General features: G+C 37.6%; 1 protein-coding gene across 2 annotated transcripts in view; it reads right to left on the reverse strand.

Moving 5' to 3' along the window:
* The window catches only part of LOC131029574 (PHAF1 protein At3g51130), a 98,214-nt gene extending 82,045 nt beyond the window's left edge, over positions 1-16,169 (reverse strand). The window contains exons 1-3 of one of the 2 annotated variants that reach the window (XM_057960084.2): positions 15,812-16,169; positions 13,665-13,747; positions 4,840-4,914 (exon numbers count right to left, since the gene is read on the reverse strand). In XM_057960084.2, the coding sequence (XP_057816067.2) occupies positions 4,840-4,914; positions 13,665-13,747; positions 15,812-15,923 (270 nt within the window). In that variant the 5' untranslated portion in view covers positions 15,924-16,169. The remainder of the gene's footprint in view (positions 1-4,839; positions 4,915-13,664; positions 13,748-15,811) is intronic. The other variant, XM_057960083.2, reaches the window with a different exon arrangement.
* Between the last annotated feature and the right edge of the window lie 2,813 nt (positions 16,170-18,982).

An 18,982-nucleotide genomic window follows, 5' to 3' on the forward strand; every position in this document is an offset into this window, starting at 1 on the left:
AAAGTTAAGATTTATGCACAAGGGAAAACGGTATATTTTATGGTGATAGTGCTTCAATACAGGCTTCTGTTTTATTATGGAAATCGTCAAGTTGGCGAAGATAAGCTGTTGAGAAAATCGTGAGCATATAATAATATTGTTTGAGTTTAGCAGGTCGTAGATGTATGCAAACAACCTGTTGCAACGATATACTATTTTGTTTTAAGTTCTATGGGATATATTTGGCGTGAGCCTATTTGGGTTGCTATGGCATCTCAGAAGTAAATTAAAGGAACTCCATATGACATTCGGGTTGCAGTATTAATATTATCGTGATCTTCCATATTAGGCAATACATATATCAGGTGCTTAAAAGATTTCAGAATGTTTTGATCTATATAGTTTAATGTGTCAAGCAATCAACAAGACATGGAGACATTCATATACGAGAGTGAATATATCAAAGTGGGCATTTTTGGAAGTAGTGCGATTGGGTTTGGTGTGGAATTTCCTGGTCTAGCCATGGCCAACATTTGTTACACTTCAATACAATTTTGTCTTCGTAGACTTGGAAGGGAGAGGTCGTGTACCTAATTCTAGACAAAGGCAGATAATTTGCAATGAATTGGAGAAGCAATCTATATCATTACTGCTAGATGAAACAGATGGATATTCAGATGAATGTTCTAAATGATTCCTAGCGTCTGAATTCATATTGAATACATTTGCTGGGCATGAAGGATATTAGTGTGTGAATTAGATAGCTATCGAGGAGCCTTCGTATGCTTAAGCGCAACTCCTACACCTCATGTGTGACTTATGTTCAGTTGGCGGCTGTGAAAGAAGAATAGAATCGTCATCATTAACATATTTTGTGTAATCCATTGGCCAAGTTTGAAAAATACAAAGCAGGAAGAACTGTGACTTAACTTTGTCGACCACTTTAATTATGGATGCCATCCAATGGGAGCCTGGTGCCTGCATGTCATATCGGTGATCTTAGTCTTTCAGAATCAACCTCAAACATATCGGCAAGTAAAAGTGGTGTCCTTTCTTCACACTGGGTGGCTATAGCTGGAAATCAAAAAGCATTACAGAAGTTGCATGACATTCACATAGGCTGGTAAAGGTTAGGGATCAATCTTTGTGTTGTAATCCTTATTTCATCTGATTATAGGAAGAAAAGACTATGCTCTTATGTTTATGTGCAAGCATATTTCATGGTTCGATCATTACATGCCTCTTAATTTCTGAGTGTGAAATATGCTTTAAATACATATATTGAAACCATATTGTACCATTGAGAATCTAAGTCATTCATAACTCTTCAAAACTTAGAAATTTGGCATGTATACAAAGTGTTTGACATAATGTCTATTAACTGATATTGGCTGAAAAAGTAGAAGTGGTTCACATTTGACACAACTTCTTACATGTTGAGAGATTCGACGAAGTGCTCAAAGGATCGTGGTAAGCTTTTTAGTGTAATGACCACCATATCCTCTTCTTCCATCTTGCAACCAATGGCCTCCAGTTGATCGCAAATGTCCTTGATCTTCATAAGATGTTCCTACAAGGACATCTTGTCATTCATCATGATTGAGAACAACATCATATTCTTAAGAAAGAAAGCTCTGCCCTTATCTTATGTCTCGTGCAGATCCTTCAGGTGAGACCAAATCTCTTAAGCAATCTTGTTTGACGACACTTCCAGAAGCATCTAATCGGTGACTGATAACTTAAGAAATATAATCACTTCTCGATTACACTCATCAAACTTGTCTTAGTCTTTGCCCCCCACTGTGGGACAAGTATACAATCCCAAAACAATCTGGTCTAGGCACCAGTACTCAAAAATAGAGAGCATCCTCTGCTTCTAGGTATTGTAATTCTTTTCATTGAAGCGTTGATTGCCTTCTAACATGATGTTGGTCAACAATGCCATCCCTCCCGCTTTCCAACAAGGTCAACTTCTCACAAAACTTAAAGATCTGATTTTTCTATCCAAAACCAGTCAAAAAACTTCAGAGAACAGGTGGCACAAAATATGAGGTCAGAAACGATCTTCGAAAAAAATCTGTTTTTTTTCGTCAAAATCAATCAACCCTTCAACGTGAAGCTAGCACAAAACCCAAGGCGCTGAGAAAAGGAAATACCTCTTGGCACAAACCCAAGGCGCCGGTTTTAAGCACACACACATGTGCAGCAAAAATTACATACACACGATTTGTTTTTTTAGAAGTTAAAAAACAAAAACCCTAGCCATGCTGCACAAAACATAGACAACCCACGATTTTATTTAAAATCAGAAAAAAAAATTGCAAAAGCTTTTGGAAACCCTAGGAATGGATCATGGAAAAACCAGTCACACAAGAACAAATCAACCATGATTTGTTCTAAAAAATTGTGCAAAAAAGATTCTGAAATAAAAAAGCAGAGATCACAGAAAAAAAAAACTCCAATCGTGCGACCTTTCTCACAGCCTCAGAAACCCTCATGCGACGCGATCTGCAGACATATCACAACAATTTGCAGACCCGTTGCACACAAAGGAAACCTAAAAAACTAGTTGCAAACCCTTCACATGGCAAGGCTCCAAGCGTCGCGCAGAGAATAGGCGAAAAAAAGACAATCTGCACGGCAGAAAAAAAGAGACTTCGTGCAGCATTACCAGTCCCGTCTGAAAATCATGCATCTAAAAAAAAGCATCCGTCATCTGCAACCCGCGTGAGACCTAGTGATTTGAAATCTGACCCAGAAAAGTGCCCTCAAGTTGCAGAAAAAAAGTGTGGTTTTCAGAGATAAACCACCACTCACATGCAAAAAACATAGAAAAACCCTCGCGTGATTCTCAAAAAATCCAACAAACCAGTACCCACCAAAACTCGACCTTGCAGCGAGAATCCTCAGCAATATGCGAAAAGATCCTTCGATTTTTCCAAAAAACCATGAACTTGCAAAAGAGAAAACTACATTTTTTTCAAAAAAAAACAATTAAAAAAAATTCCAGGTAAAAAGCACAAATTTTGAAAATTTGTCAGAAGATCTTTTTCTCACTTTGATACTATGAAATAATAGATTGATATTCAAAGTTTTACAAAGGAGACAACGGCTCCTTAATAGGAGAATACAAGACGATGAGAATAGGAACACGAAAGAAACATTCTAAAAAGAAACTAACTACAAAAAGGAAATTACCTAAACAACTAAACTAGATGACCATTAAATACAATAATAATAAATAATTTAATACCCAGGACCGAGACCCAGACTCTACCCATACGAGTATTGGGAGGTAGGAACCCAATAACACAACTACTTTAGTATAGTCACGTTCCAAATTGTTGCATTGCATGTTGATCTTCACCTAAAGGTTCCAAATACTAACCTGAAAGAGAATCTTGGATACAGGATCCTTGACCATTCAGCAAGATTACTTGGTTGAGACTTGGATCTCTCTAAGACTTGCCTTGATTCTTGTCTAGACGAAGTGCAACATTAAGCCAGAAGAGAAGAGACAGATGCGGAGAGTTGGAATGTGCTGAATTATCAGTACTTTCAGCAACAATTTGGTGTTTTTGGCACAAGCTAGGATTGTAAAAAAAGACTCGGTAGAAGCTAGTGGTGCTACTTATAACGGGCTAATTGTGGGTTTTCCTGTTCCTACTAGCACTCCTGACAGAATTTTTTATGATATCCACGGATAAACTGATAGACTTGCCAATATGTAAGAGGTGGCACAAAATGCGATTGATCAAATGTCTATAGCTGTAAATGGTGACAACAAAGCAGATTCTCCAGTTGTATCTAAACTTCTTTAGTTAGGATTCCTCTCTTTCTTCATGTTATGATGTGATTTACCTAGACTGGATGATAAATCTCATAAAGAAACAAGTCAAGAGTATGATGAACGAAATGCAAGCTACAATAGACCATTTCAACTCTAAGGTACACGATGTGATAGGACACATGCCATCCTTAAAAGGGACCTGTTGGTGTGCTTCATTTGAACTGAACTTTAAAATTGATTTTTCAGTTTTAAACATTTAAGTATACAAATAAATGTTTTGAATAATCAGTTGTCCTTTACAAGTTGATTTTGAGAGTATGCTGACTTTTTTAGTTGATGCTTTGTTCTGTGCTCTATGGAGCTGTTACTTAGTCTCATTGGTATCATTTTAATTGCTCTTATAGAGCATATATATCTTTATTTTCTTTTTATGTCATACAAAATATTTGAATTTGGGAACCATCGGATATATTGTCAGTTACTATGAAGCGTTTTAGGTGCACATAAACAAACTTTTAACTGGAAGCTTGATATTTGAAGATAACTTAACTAAGGTATCTTTAGAAGTACAAAATATAAACTCTTCAAACTCAAATCATATGATAAAATCTATACCCCACAATCTAGACCATGACATCTTTCAATCTGCCTCTTTAAATGCAAAATTAATGTCCAAGATACTATAAAATCCATGTATCCTTCAAAATTTCACATTTTTTCTCATAACCTACAAACCAAATCATGGTAATGTTATTTACACTATGTATAAGAAGAGAAGTTTTCAAAGAATAATTGAACAATATAGATGTTATAAGTGTCATCTTTATAGCTTCCTCTATTAGCAAAGAGCAAGCAACTAGAAAAAGCACCTGTAAAGAAGAATAGAATTAAATATTACTGAGATCCATGTGCCCTTCAGAGTTTCACATTTCAAATTATGTCCAAATCATGTTAATTTTCTTTAGAATGTAATAGAAGGAATTTAAAAAAAAGTAATAACAGAATACAAGTTACAAGCACAATCTCTACAACTCCACCTGTTAGCGAAGAGAATGCAACTCAAAATGTACCTGTGAAGAAGACTCAAATCGAAGATGAAATCCATGATCAGGAAAACTGACAACAAGGTCCAACATCAAAGGCTCCTAATACAACACAAGGAACAAAAAAGAATATCTATTAATTAAGGATTAGAGCCATGACATCTATGTAGAAAAAAGGATAATTTTAAGGAATGACAAAAGACCAAAAAACAGAAACATCTAATTATCTTGATATATCAAGGAAAACCAATTTTAATAATAGATTTCTTTTAAAAATTACTTTAAGAAATAACAAAAAATAAAGAAGCATTAGTGTTGAAATACTTCCTAGAAACACTTCCTAATCTAATCTCTGAGGAGAGGTATATGCAAACATCATAGAAACGGGACTCGCCCGGACTCGCCTGAACTCGGCGAGTCCGAGTCCGAGTCCAAGTCCTAGGGACTCGGACTCGGACTCGTCCGAGTCTGACAAGTAAACTCGCCAGACTCGCCGAGTTGGCGAGTTTGGCTCAAACTCGCCAAACTCGGCGAGTCCCGAGCCCCAGACTCGGCCGGCGTCAACCAACACTAAAGACCAAAAAAAAATTAGTTTGCAATCTTTTTTTAATTCCGTTTTTTTTTGTTAATTATCTCTTATCCCTAAAAGTGACCTTCATTTCATTCACTTGCAAAAAAAAGGAGTAAAGTGAGTTGGGAAGAAAAACAAGGGTGCATAGAAGAAAAACCAGCAAGGAGGAAGCTCAAGTTTTCTTCAATTTGTCACATTGGAGCTGCATTGTGTTTGGATTTGGTGCATCAAGAGTTGGATAGGAAGACTTTGCAGCTCATTTCAAGCTTGTTGTAAGAGGTAAGATTGTTGTTTTGAAGATTAGTTTGTTTCTTGTATGCAAAAATTCCATTTTCTATTCATTCATTTTGAAAGTTTTACATTTTCTTTCAAAATCTTTTGTATGTTTGTATGTAGCATGTAGTATGTAGTTGTAGTGTTGTACTACGTAGAGTTTGTAAATTTCTTTTTTTTAAAAGTAGGGTTTGACAAACCCTACTTTAGTTTTTTTGAATGTATGTACTATGTATTAATTTTATTTTGTATTTGTAATGTTTTATTGCAGCAAACTTCACTTTATTATTTGCCTCAACTTCAAGTTTCACAAAACTATCCTAAAATGTCTACTTCAGCTTCTAGACCCCCCATTGGAAAGAACCCTGCTTGGAAATATCATGAGGATTTTCCATAGCAAGGAAAGGGGCAAACAAAATGTATGTTTTGCAAAACAATATTCCATGGAGGTATATATAGACTGAACTACCATATTGCTGGTGTGCATGGACATGATGCCGAACCATGCCTAAAAGCACTCTTTGAGGCCGTACGTGAATGTTATGTAATGGTTGAGGAAATTGAAAGGAAAAAGAAACAAAAGGAGGATCGAGCGGCCATTGGGAGAGAGGCAATTTTAGGAAGAGGGACACGGTTAGGTTGTGTTGGAGGCCTTTCTTCCTTACCCTCATATCGTCCCACTCAGTTTGCTATTGCTGGTGCTTCTGCTTCTACTTCTATAAGTGGCAATGCCACTGCCACTTCTCATGCTCCTAGCACTAGTAGTTGTAGTGGGAGTGTTAGCATTGGAACTAGGATTCGTAAATCTAGGTTGGATTCCTTCTTTGTGCCTCGCACTACTCCTGGCTCCCAACCGTCGCTTGAGGGCATGGGTTGGAACAAGGAGGTCCATGATGCTGCTAAAATAGCAGTTGGCAAGTTTTGGAGCTACAGCTGTATTCCATTCTTTGTAGCCAGGTGAATGTTTTACTAACTTTTATGTTTGATTGTTTTAATTTTTATACTTAACTTATCTCATTGAATTTTTATACTTAACTTATCTCATTGAGTTTCTTTGCGACAGGTCTCTTTATTGGCAAGAAATGGTTGATGCCCTTACCATGTGCGGGGTGGGGTTCAAAGCCCCTAGTGAGAGTGATTTGAGGGGACCCATTTTGTCTCAAATGGTGGATGATGTGAAGAAGGATTTAGATGAACAACGCCAGATATGGAGCACTAAAGGTTGCACCATCATGACTAATTGTTGGACGGATAGGAGAAATAGAACTCTCCTTAATTTTCTTGTTTCTTCTGCAGGTGATTGATTCATTTTAGTTTCATATAGTCTTTAATTTTTTATTTTTTATCTAATGGTTTATTGAATGATCATTGACCTAGCTTTATTTTTTTATTTCAAGGGGCACTATTTTCATCAAGTCCATTGATGCCTCCGCCCATTGCAAGAATGCCACCTACCTATGTGAGCAAATAGAGGAGGTGATTGAAGATGTGGGTGAGGAGAACGTGGTACAGGTGGTGACCGACAATGCAGCAAATTATGTTGCTGCGGGTAAACTTTTGATTACAAACTAATTTTGTTTGCAAATTAATTACTATCTTGTAGTTTGTACCTCCATTAATTACAATTTACAATGCAACAAATTATGTTGCTGCAGGTAGACTATTGATGGAGAGGCACCCATCTATAGTTTGGACTCCATGTGCTGCTCATTGCATTGACCTCATGTTGGAGGATATTGGAAAAATCCCATGGGTCAAGAGATGTGTAGAAAGGGCAAGAAATATCTACAAATTTGTATATAATCATTCATGGGTGTTGGCTCTTATGACACAATACACAAAGCAGAAGGAGTTGCATCATCCAGGAATCACAAGATTTGCCACAAACTTCCTCACATTGCAGTCCATGCTTAGGTCTAAGTCTGCCTTGAGACGTATGATTGTTGGTGAGGTGTGGTCTTCCTCATCCTATGCTACCACCCCTGCAGGGAAAGATATGGCAGACTGCATTTTTGATGAGCAACACTTTTGGGTCCCTTGTGATGAGATAGTGAAGGTAATTTTTTTATAAATTCTACAATTTAACTTCATGTTTTATAACTTATTATATGTATTCTCTTATTTGCTCATTTTTCTAAATTACACAATATTTTCAATTTTGTAGTTTGTTAAGCCCTTGGTGGTTTTGTTGCGAGTTGCGGATGGAGATAAGCCCGCAATGGGCTATATATATGAGGGCATGGATATGGCGAAGGAGGCCATCAGATTCGTCTATGGAGGAGATGAGAGCAAATATGGTCCCATTTGGGAGATCATTGATAGGAGATGGCATCATCAGCTTCATAGGCCCATCCATGCGGCAGCCTATTATCTGAATCTGGCATTCCATTTTATCCCTTCTTTCAAGGCTGATGTGGAGGTCCTTAATAGGCTATACGCAATCATGGAGAAGATGGGAGCTGCTGGTACTTCTCAGATGGACCTTATTCGAGAGCTACAGTTGTTCTCAGATGCACAAGGGGAGACCTTCTCTCATCCTATCGCCAAAGACGGTAGGACAACTATGATGCTAGGTAAAAATAAATTGTAAGGCTTAATTTTAGTTTTATTCAATACTATATTGTAACTTGTTAAATGAGTTCATGAGTGAGACTAATTTTATTTCTTTTTCTCATTTCAAACTCAGATCATTGGTGGAGCTTTTTTGGCCCAACGACACCAAATATTCAGAAGTTGGCCATTCGCATCTTGAGCCAACCATGCAGCGCATCAGGTTGTGAGCGCAATTGGAGTATGTTTGAGCACATACACTCCAAGAGGCGCAATAGATTATCTGTGGAGAAGATGAATGATCTCATCTTTGTTCACTACAACCTCCGCCTGAGAATGAGAAAGAAAGCATTAGTTGACATCTCTCCTATCATCCTAGATGAGGTTGATCTTGAAGCAGAGTGGGCCAATGAGAATCAGACAGCTCCTGGGACTCCTACGGCTATCTTTAGTGATGATGACATTGATTGGATCAACCAGGTAGATATAGAGGCTAAAGTTGTAGCCATGGCAGAGGAGGAGCAGAGAGCACGAGCAAAGACAGGAAATACTGAGACTCAGAGTGACACAGTTGTTCCTGATGTTGGTGAGCATGGCATGGTGTCACGGGGAGCGACTATGGCTGCTGAATCATCCAAGACCTACTTTAAACGCCTTCGCAGGGGGCCAAGGCGAGAGGGTGCACGGCCCTCTGGGCCATAGGCTTGTACACTTGTAGTTGTATTTACTATTTACCTTTGGCATTTGTATGAAACATTTGATGATGATCATATGATGACATGGATTTTTTATTCCATGAGTTTTGTAATATTGTATAAATTTGACAATATTTATATATCTATGTTTGTTATTTTCTTCAGCTACAATTTGCGTTTATGCTTATGTGATTGATGTATACTTGTGTATGTAATCAAATGAGCCGAGTTTGATGATGTTATTGTGTCTTTAAGGTGTATTCAATAAAGGGTGTCTGAAACAAGTTTTAAATCTTTAAAAATCTCTAAATTTCTTGAGTTTTTCACTTTCTCGAGTCCAACCGAGTCTGGAGCCGAGTCCCGAGTCCGAGTCCGAGTCGGCCTTGCCGAGCCCGAGCCGAGTCCGAGTCCCATTTCTTTGGCAAACATATTAGACCTTGGCAGTTATAAAGAAAAAATAAACACAATTATAAAGAAAAAATACACAACAAAAATTATTCCATAACACAAGCTTCTGTTAGGGATACCCTTTCGAAAGGAAAACCTCACTCCAAAGTAGAAAACAATTGTATTATCAGCAACAATGGTTACAATACAATCACAAGACCATGCCCTTACAAAAGTATCACCAACAAGAGATCTGGAGCAATTTTGGCAACATAACAGTACCTATAAAATTAATACATGAAGCTGTCAAATGGTAATTAATAAACCATGAGCTAAAACCACCAAAAAATGGAGTCCAAATCCTTAGTTAAAAATCAAACATCCAAATTCCAACATGAGCATATATATTCCTTCCACCTGCTATAAACTCATCATAACCCACTCACCAACTTGGTCACTCCATTTTGGCTTCATTATCTCCATTCAAAGATGCCTAATGGCATGCCATAACACGCATCATAAATTAGTCATCAAGTAACTGTAATTTTCTTCTACAGCTCTCCTACGCATCATAGATGCTCTAACATTTCGAATGCAAGAGGCCCATCTTCCAAAGACCAAAACTTTTGATCCGGAAAGCTGATCCAGACCCTTTTTTAAATTGTAGAGCTTATTAAACAATTGTGACCCATCTCAAAAAAATTCAGGGACAAAAACAACCTCTATAGACCAAAAATTGAGTGTTTGTTCTATAAACTGAAAAAAGAGTTTATTTGTTCTATAGACCGAAAATTTCAATTTTTGTGTTCTTAATATTAGGCTCTAAAGTTGAGACACCTTTCCTAGCACAAGGAATAAAGCCCAACCTTTGAGAAGGATGCAGAAATTCTTCTCTTAACTATGTCACACATTGGAAAAAAGAGGAGGCACGTGATGAATGGGTGAGCAAGAGGTCAACCAAAAAAAGGAGGTCAAGAAATTAAAAAAACGAGTCACTTATCATTATTAAAACTTAATGGGGTTGACCCTTTTAATTGATTAATTAGATATCTTGTCTCTTCAAGTAATTAAAATAACAAATAAACAGCTAAAATTTACTTAATTGACAAACTGTCTTATAAAGGGGTTTAATTATTCTGCAACAGAACATGAGCAAAATATTGGAGGTTCAGATTTTGATTGGTTTGTGTAGTAAAGTTTTCCATGTATAACTCATTCTCCATCCATAATCACTATTTATATTGTATCAAATATCAATGTTTCTCAATTTCTATGGCCTCTCTAATTCTTTGATCGGAGCACCAAGTCTTCATAACATGGTATACCATAAGTTAGTTCACAACGTAGTATATGCTAAATTCTCTAATTAAATATTTTTTGGAGACAACAAAATTTACAGGTACCTTTGAGGATGTTAAACTCAAAAGGAGGCAAATGCTCCCATTGGAAACTTTTTTGCCAATAGTATTTCATTTCATGTTGCACGCTCTCCTTATTTCAAGAAGGCTATGGCTGAAGTAGGCAAAACAAGTCCAACTTATGTAACAAAACTATTCCAAGGTTAACTTGTTGACAAGGGATATGAAGGTCATATGAGTGTCACATAAGTGCAGAATCATCTTGGATGGACAGACATTAGCTGCTACACATTTATTATTGTCATAGTCACATATGAGTGAGGTCCTTACTTCCTTAAGACAGTTAATTTTTTAATAAAGCAAAAGGATGCAAGGTCTTAATTTCATATCCTAAGAGATATTGAGATAGTTGGCCCTTCTAATTTAGTGCAAGTGCCCATCAATGCAGCATAAAAGGGTAGCAGGCAACAGAAAAATTAATTGAGACTACCTGTAGACATCTATAGGAACTCGTGCTATGTGCATGTCATGAACAATACAGTCAAGGAGATTGGAAAATTGAATGGGTAAAAAAGATTGTGGTGGATTCAAAGAAAGCATTTATGTTCATTTGCACTCATTTCACCTCATCGGTGTTATTTCAATTCTTTTCGAGCAAGGAAATCCTTAAACCAGCAGAGACTAGATTGGATCCTACTTCACTTTATTGAACAGAATGGTTGAGTTGAAGAATCCCTTACAACAAATGATTATGACTTAATAGTGGACTAGCAAGGTGGAGGCAAAGGACATGCAGATGTTCATTTGCACCCATCATACTTCATCAATGTTAATTTAGTTCTTTTCAAGAAAGAATTCCTACAACTATTAGAGAGTAGACACTAGATTTCCATCCTGCTTCATTTTATTGAAGAGAATGGTTGAGTTATAGGAGGCCTTACAACTAATAATTACAACTTTGGAGTGGACTAAGTGAGGGGAGTCCAAGGCAGACCAGAGGAAAAGAGCAAGAAAAGTGGCAGTCAGTTGATTCCTTTTGGTCAAACGTAAGATACATCATACCTATTATAGCCCCTATTTTTACATTTGAGGACTCTAAGAGCCACAAATTTGGAGAGTTATCAATGCACAGATAGCATGCATGACAAGATGAAAGTTGTGATTAATCAAAGTGCCCTACTTGCAGTTCTAGCACAAACACATTCAATCCATCATTCAGCAAAAGTGGGACAAACTAAATATTCCTTCACAGATGGCTGCATATGAAGAGAAACTCAAATAGTTTGTGGAGAGGTCTAGAAGAACTTGTTCCCATTGATGACAACAAGGTGAAAGGGGGCATGATGAAGGCGCTCAAAAAAATTATAGTGAGAAGGGTCCTCAATTGATCAGATCCTGATGGATCAATTATTAAATTTGTTGATCAATTCAATTGACCACGAGAGTTTGGCATATATAGACAAAATAATTTTGGCACAGAGGTAGCAAGTATATGGGACTGCATTATTGCTGCAATCCCTTGTTATTTGCCTCCTTTCACAAGTTTCTACTTCCCTAATGTTGAAAGAACTGATTTACATATGGCTTTATCCACTCTGTTAAGAGGAATTTAATTGCAACATACACTTGTTGTTTGCCTCCTTTCACAAATTTCTAGTTCCATTACTGCTGAAAAGAATTTGTCTACACATAACTTTATCCATGCTGATGGTGGGTATATGGGCCTCCATCACTGCTACGTACACTTGCTACTTGCCCCTTTTCACAAGTTTCTAGTTCCCTTCCTGCTGAAAAGAATTGGTCTACATTTAGTTTCACATACTCTGGTGGCAGGTATATGGGTCTCCATCATTGCTACATACACTTGCCATTTGCCTCCTTTGACAAGTTTCTAGTTCCCTTACTACTGAAAATAATTGGTCTATATATAGCTTTATCCACTTTGTTATAGGGAACAAGCTTACCTCTAGGAGAGCAAAGAAGCTTGTTGTTGTACAGTGATCCTTGAATCTTATTCATTACAAGGCAATAAATTCAAGAGAATCAAACAACATAACTGAGGAGCCAACATTGATTGATGAGGACCAGCTGTATAGCCAGGACTGATTAGGATCTAGCTGCAAAAATACGCAAGTCTAGAAGTTTTAGTGATAAGGAGTAGTTAATGACATTACCATTATATGTTAGCTCTGATTACTGAGCTTGTTGCTCAATGTCACTATGCATTTTTAATCATCATTTAGTTTAGAGTTTTAGTTTGATAATTTGTAGTTGTACTTTGTATATTGAAATTCATGAATGAATTTTATGCTTCTAGTTGATAATATCATCCCTGTTTCAAATTGATCATTGGTAAAATGGATTCTCACTGTGAATTTACTTCAGCACTTTCTATATGGCATTTGTATTTACAGTTCCAAGTTTATGCATTTTAGTCATTAGTCATATGACAAATGATGATGTCATCCAATGACAACTAGATTGATTTACCAATGTTCAAATCCTAAGAGACATTCTCTATGCTTTGATGCACATATGTTGAATGCATACTACAGAAAATTAACACAACCAATTCTGAGTGTGGAATACCCCAACATACCCCAGTTGTGGCATCTAAGCAGCAAGGCCCAGTTGTGGCATCTAAGCAGCAGGGCACCCTACAAGGAAAACTTTCCAATCAAAAACATGATAATGTCAATTGATGTTTGATCATGGGATCTTGATCGGTTATTTTTATTACAGTATTACTTGAACAATACTTCAGCTTCTTTTAGTTCTAATATAAATTTTTATAGAACTTTTTTGAGAGTCACTCGCTGCCATCCCAAACTCCAAGAAGAAAACATTTGTAGACCTAAAAAACCATAACCCCACGTCTCCCCTTTCCCATAAACTCAAGTAACGATGACTTTTCTGTACATAAATTTCAACTATTAAACAAATACATGAGTCATTGTCAAGTCATAAATAACCTTTGAAAAGCAGCGAAATTAGAAGCAAAAGGATATTGTCATTCACCTCATCATGGTACTTCACATGCACCACATCATAAATGCTTGGATTTTGTTCAATATAAGCAAAGGCTTCACAAATTGGAATACCTGCAAGTTAATGCCAAAAGCCAAGTCATTTGCAAGCATGCTTCTGTTTTAACTGCTGAATGAGAAAAAAATTTGTTAACAACTAATTGAAAAACAACAACTTTTGTTAATATCCCACACTCGAATAATATCATGAAAATATATGAAATCATGATCCTGTTGAGGTTGTTGCTCTTATTCAGGTTTCCAAGGGAGCTTTAATTAAAGGTGATTATTTCTTCCTTGAGATGAAAACAAGATGAAAACAAATAATGAGGCAGATGGAAGGCCATGATTCATGGTCTTTCTCTGGCTGCTTTGGTTCAATGTAAAAAGTTGTTGATTGAAGGTGACTAGAAAAATGTTATTGACGGGCTTTCTTGTGGCTCATGTCTCAATTGACAGCTTTGTGGCCTATTAGATGAAGCTAACAACTTATGCACCCAGCTTGAGGAGGTAAGCTTCAGTCATTGTAACCAAATAAATAATAGTGTTGCTAACTTTCTTGACAATTTGGGTGTCAATCAAGCACCCTTTTCTGCCTTGGTTAACGACCATCCAGAGATTCCAGACATGTGGCAAGGTCTTGAAAAATATTTTAGTACTAATCATCCACTGTGATTTTGTATTTCTTGAGGTGATCTGCCATTGGCTTTCCATCCCCTCAGTATAGCGCTAATTATGTTGGTGCAAGATTAGTTTGTGATTAGGGCCATCCAATGGATCTGTTGCATGTGGTTTATTTCAATGTATTCGCTATGATTTCTTCCTGCTGGCAGTCGTTCTTTAAATGTGTTAGATTGCCGATTCCTTGCATGCCATTTTGTGTTGTTCTTGATAAACACATGGCCCTGCTACATGGTGAATGGCTGTGGTGTCACACGACACAATGGCAAAAAATCAGTGTGGTGGAACGTGACCCATATCACCAGGGGAAGATTTCTGACATTCATATGAGGAAGATCTTCCACTGTCTGATTCAGTGTCACCTTAACAGGTAAAGAGTGTCTTAGGGATAGATAATAACCCCTCCAGCCCCATCCGTTGCTGCTGCTGCTGATTCTGCTAACAACTTCAGTTTGCATTCTCAGCAACTTTTGGTGGTTAACCATTCTGTCGAAAGCCTGCATTTTTTCTGCCTGGATTTGAGGAATGTTATTAATCACCAGTTTGTGTCTCACACGCATGAGATTCTTGAAGTTGCTAGCTCTTTCACCTCACCTGATATGGACGAGAATAAGGTTATTTGGTCAATTTTGAGTACTGAAGAGATTGGTGAAGTCCAATCTTGAATCTAGGTAATCAGAGCCAAGCCCCACAAGCTGTTCCACAAAAGTGATAATTGGTTATCATAAGATCTCTCAAAAGGTGTCTGCAGGTTGGCTGTCTGCGGATGTAGAGGATGATGCAATGATGCGGATGTTTCAAGTGGCAGTGCTGGTACTGGTGGTTGGTGGTTGGTGGTTGAATGAATGAAGGAATGCTTTTAATAACATCCACGAGGCCACACAACCTATGGGACCCACAGATTACTCAAGGTGCTCACGTTTAGTGTCACAATGTAATTGATCCGAATATCTTCTTGAATACAATAACAACATCTTCTATCTGTCCATTCTTCTTTGTTGGGAGTCGGCTTGAGTCTCTACGCTTTTCTGACCTGGGTTTGTGGTGTTGTTTTGGCCTTTAAGTTCGTTTCTACTAGTTTTTGCTCAAAGCCTAGTTGGCTCTCGTCTACAGACTTTCACTTTGTAATCCAATTGTTTTTGCTATTCATAAGGAGGGCCCTATCGAACCACGAATTTAATCAAACATATTGGGGTATGAACGGTTACCAGTTGCCAGCCCAAAATTCACAAGATCGAAGAGTTGGGTAGCATATGATAATTTGCTCGATTTCTTAGATAATGTGAAAATTGATCAATTCCCTGAAGTACAAACGCCTTGTGTTTCAGAATTTACGGTGCCACCTATTTGGTTACACCGATGAATGTTCTAAATTTTGATGTACTGGACTGTGGAATGTTTATTTAACATGAAGCGTCAACTGTAAAGAGAATTAAAAGGGAAAACAAAAAAAGATACCGAGTGTGAAAGGGCCGAGGGCCAATCCAGGTTTGAGGTCGAGAGTAATGGATCCCATGGAGGTTCCTTGCCATCTCGATCTTCTCGCTCGATGATCCAGCGCATTCGCCATCTCTGTAACAATTCGATATTTCGGTTTCCCTACAGCTCTTTCACCTCACCTCAAGAATTTAATCAAACATATTGGGGTATGAATGGTTCCCGTATACCCTACACTTCCTACAGCCTCCGAGTTTGCATTTTACAATCTTCTGCTTTTTCCCCTTTCCCGTGCTAAACAAGGAATCCCGAATCTCCTGCCTCCCCTCCTCAGACGCAATCTAATGTTTTCTTTTTGGTTTTACGCTCAAGTCCTCTCCCAACAATTTAGACGCTAGGTGACCCATTAAGGGAAAACTTTGACTCTAGTTTCACATTCTTTGAGGGTAAATCAAATTTTATTTAAAAAAATATCACGATGATTTTGTATATGAATTAAGATTCTAAAATTATTGTTAGCGAATTGTGACTATGGAATTTGTTACGTATATATAGATTACTTAAGTGAATATTAAAGATTGGTAATTGATATTTATGTGAGGGTGGTCTTACTAATTGTGCATGATATCTATCAAAGAAACAAGATAAGATGCGTTAAGTTTCTATCAATAGTGCAGTTAGTTAAGAGTAGATAGAAAGATAAAGATAGAGATGAGAATTGATATATGGTGATAGGTACACAGAAACATATAAGGGTAGAGAGATACAAAGATAATGAGATAGAGATAGGGGAAGAGATTAAAGAAGAAATATGGAGGGATCAAGACAAGGGATGAAGAGATATAGATATAGAGCTCTGCAAAGAAGAGGAAGAGAGAGTGATGGATTGATAAATAGAGGGAATCGTGTCTAGAGATAGAGGAGGGGAGAGGAAGATGGAGACAAAGAGGAGGAAGAGAAATAAATAGAGAGAGATAAAGGGATAGGTAAAGATAAAGATGGGGATATATAGAGGAGGAGGGAGGGAGAGGGAGAGATGGAGATATATATAAATGATGAGATAGATAGATTGATAGATCAAGATATAAGAAGACATAAGGGGGGAGAGGGGGGGGGGGAGAGAGAGAGAGAGAGAGAGAGAGAGAGAGAGAGAGAGAGAGAGAGAGAGAGATAGCTCAATAGATAGAGGGGGAGGGAGGCAGTGATATAGATTGCGGAGATATAGCGAGATAAAGGGGGTAATGTATAGAGAGAGGGGGGGAGTTGGAGAGATAGATAAAGATGAAAAAAGTGATATATAGAGAGATAGTGAGAGGGATATATAGATAAAGAGGGAGTTCAAAAACGATTGGAAGTTATAGATAGAGGGGGCAAGAGTGAGAGATAAAGGAGGTGATATCATACTAAGAAATATTTAAACGTAACATATTCAAACTATAATCATTTATAAAAAAGCACAAGCATTTAAGCAAGCATAATCTGCTTGACTTAAATATTAATTGTGTAATGATAAAAAATGAATGTCAATTTTATATTTCACACAAGTTTACAAGCAATCAAACATATTAATTTTATAGAGATATAGTGGAAGATAATTAAACTAAATCTCTAAATATATGAATTTAAAATCTTAGTCAATTTATAGACAATCGGAAAAATGGCTACGAGCTCTGCATATCAGCATCCACTCCTCAGCAATCATCATTCTCATCAGGGCAAGGGTTGCAATGTTGTTGGCAAGCCTCAATCCGACAGGGAACTATCTGCACAAAACCATCTGTGGCAATTGGTAAAGGGCAGAAGAGTTGCTAGGGCAAAAAAGAGGGAGGCTAGGGTTCCTCTGGAATGGTCAAATGTGTGGGCAATCCCCATCACCACGCGAATCCCTGGCTACGCCACCAATGAAAATCGCATACCATTGGGATTTTGAGCAAATGCTTCTGATACTGGCCATCCCCTTCAAAAGCCACAACATATATCTCGCCCACCTACCTATCGCGCGGAGGGTTATAGAGGACCTGTCATGGATGGAGGAAGGGCAATGTCATATCATGACCCTAATTTAGTTAATTCAAAGCCGGCTTTGAGGTTGGGGAACTCGCTCCACCATAAAAGCAAGAATGCCATCAAAGCGACAAGGTGCGAGGGTGCCCTAGCATTGATAAATAACGACCCGGATTGCATCAAGATTTTGAATACCAGGGAAGCCATGGAATTAAGTAACTACTGCAGAGGTCACGGGCTCTTTGCAAAATGGGGAGGGAACAATCAACCTCTCGTCGGAATAGTTGAATGCTGGAAAACAACATTCCATGGGCAGGTAAGTATCACTACCCTAGCTAATAATTTTCTGTACATTGAATGCAACAAAAAGTCCCTAAAAGCCAAGCTATTGCATGAAGAATATGTTTTTTACAAAGGTGCAAATTTCAATTTTATTGAATGGCAACCTAAATTCGATGCTAATAGATATTAATTCAAAACAATGTCGAAATGGGTAGAAATTTATAATGTTCCTGTTGAATTAATGCATGCCAAAATTCTTATAAAAATTGGGGATAAATTGGGCAAATTCGTAGCCGTAGAAAAAAACTGGTCGGATAAATCTGATATAAAACTATTAATAGAAATGAATAAGGGCATGGAAAATCTCAAAAGCATAACCCTAGAGACAGTAGATGGTAATTACACCCTAAAACTGGTATGGTATATTGGCCCGATATCTGAAGATTTAGCATTTTGCAAAAGGTCGAACCCTAATTTACAGAAGTCTCGGGTAAAGGCAAGAGATAACCACGAAGCATCGAAAGACATAATAAATATTCAATTTAATAATGGCAGTGGCGGCTTTATTATAAAAACTGGTCAGCAAGAGACTGTTAATATCCCAACCCCACCTCCTTCCCCGGTCTTGTGTAACAGTCCAGATAGAGCTGAAAATAACATTGGACCTCCTACTTCTGATAATGAGAATCGAATCCAAGCAGAACTAAACAATGTCATAGAAAACTTAATGGGGAAACTAGCTGTAGAATTTTTCGAGGAGGTACTCATTGATACTCCGACAAATAGGGCAAATAATGTCATCATTTCCAATCCAGAATATGTTCAGACCCCCCTCCAAGCCACCCCCTCATTAAACACCAACCCGGCTGAGGTTAATCAAGAGGAAAACATCACAGTTTCTCCTAC

This window comes from Cryptomeria japonica, chromosome 3, assembly GCF_030272615.1.
Source record: "Cryptomeria japonica chromosome 3, Sugi_1.0, whole genome shotgun sequence".
In the NCBI taxonomy this organism is placed as follows: Eukaryota; Viridiplantae; Streptophyta; class Pinopsida; order Cupressales; family Cupressaceae; genus Cryptomeria; species Cryptomeria japonica.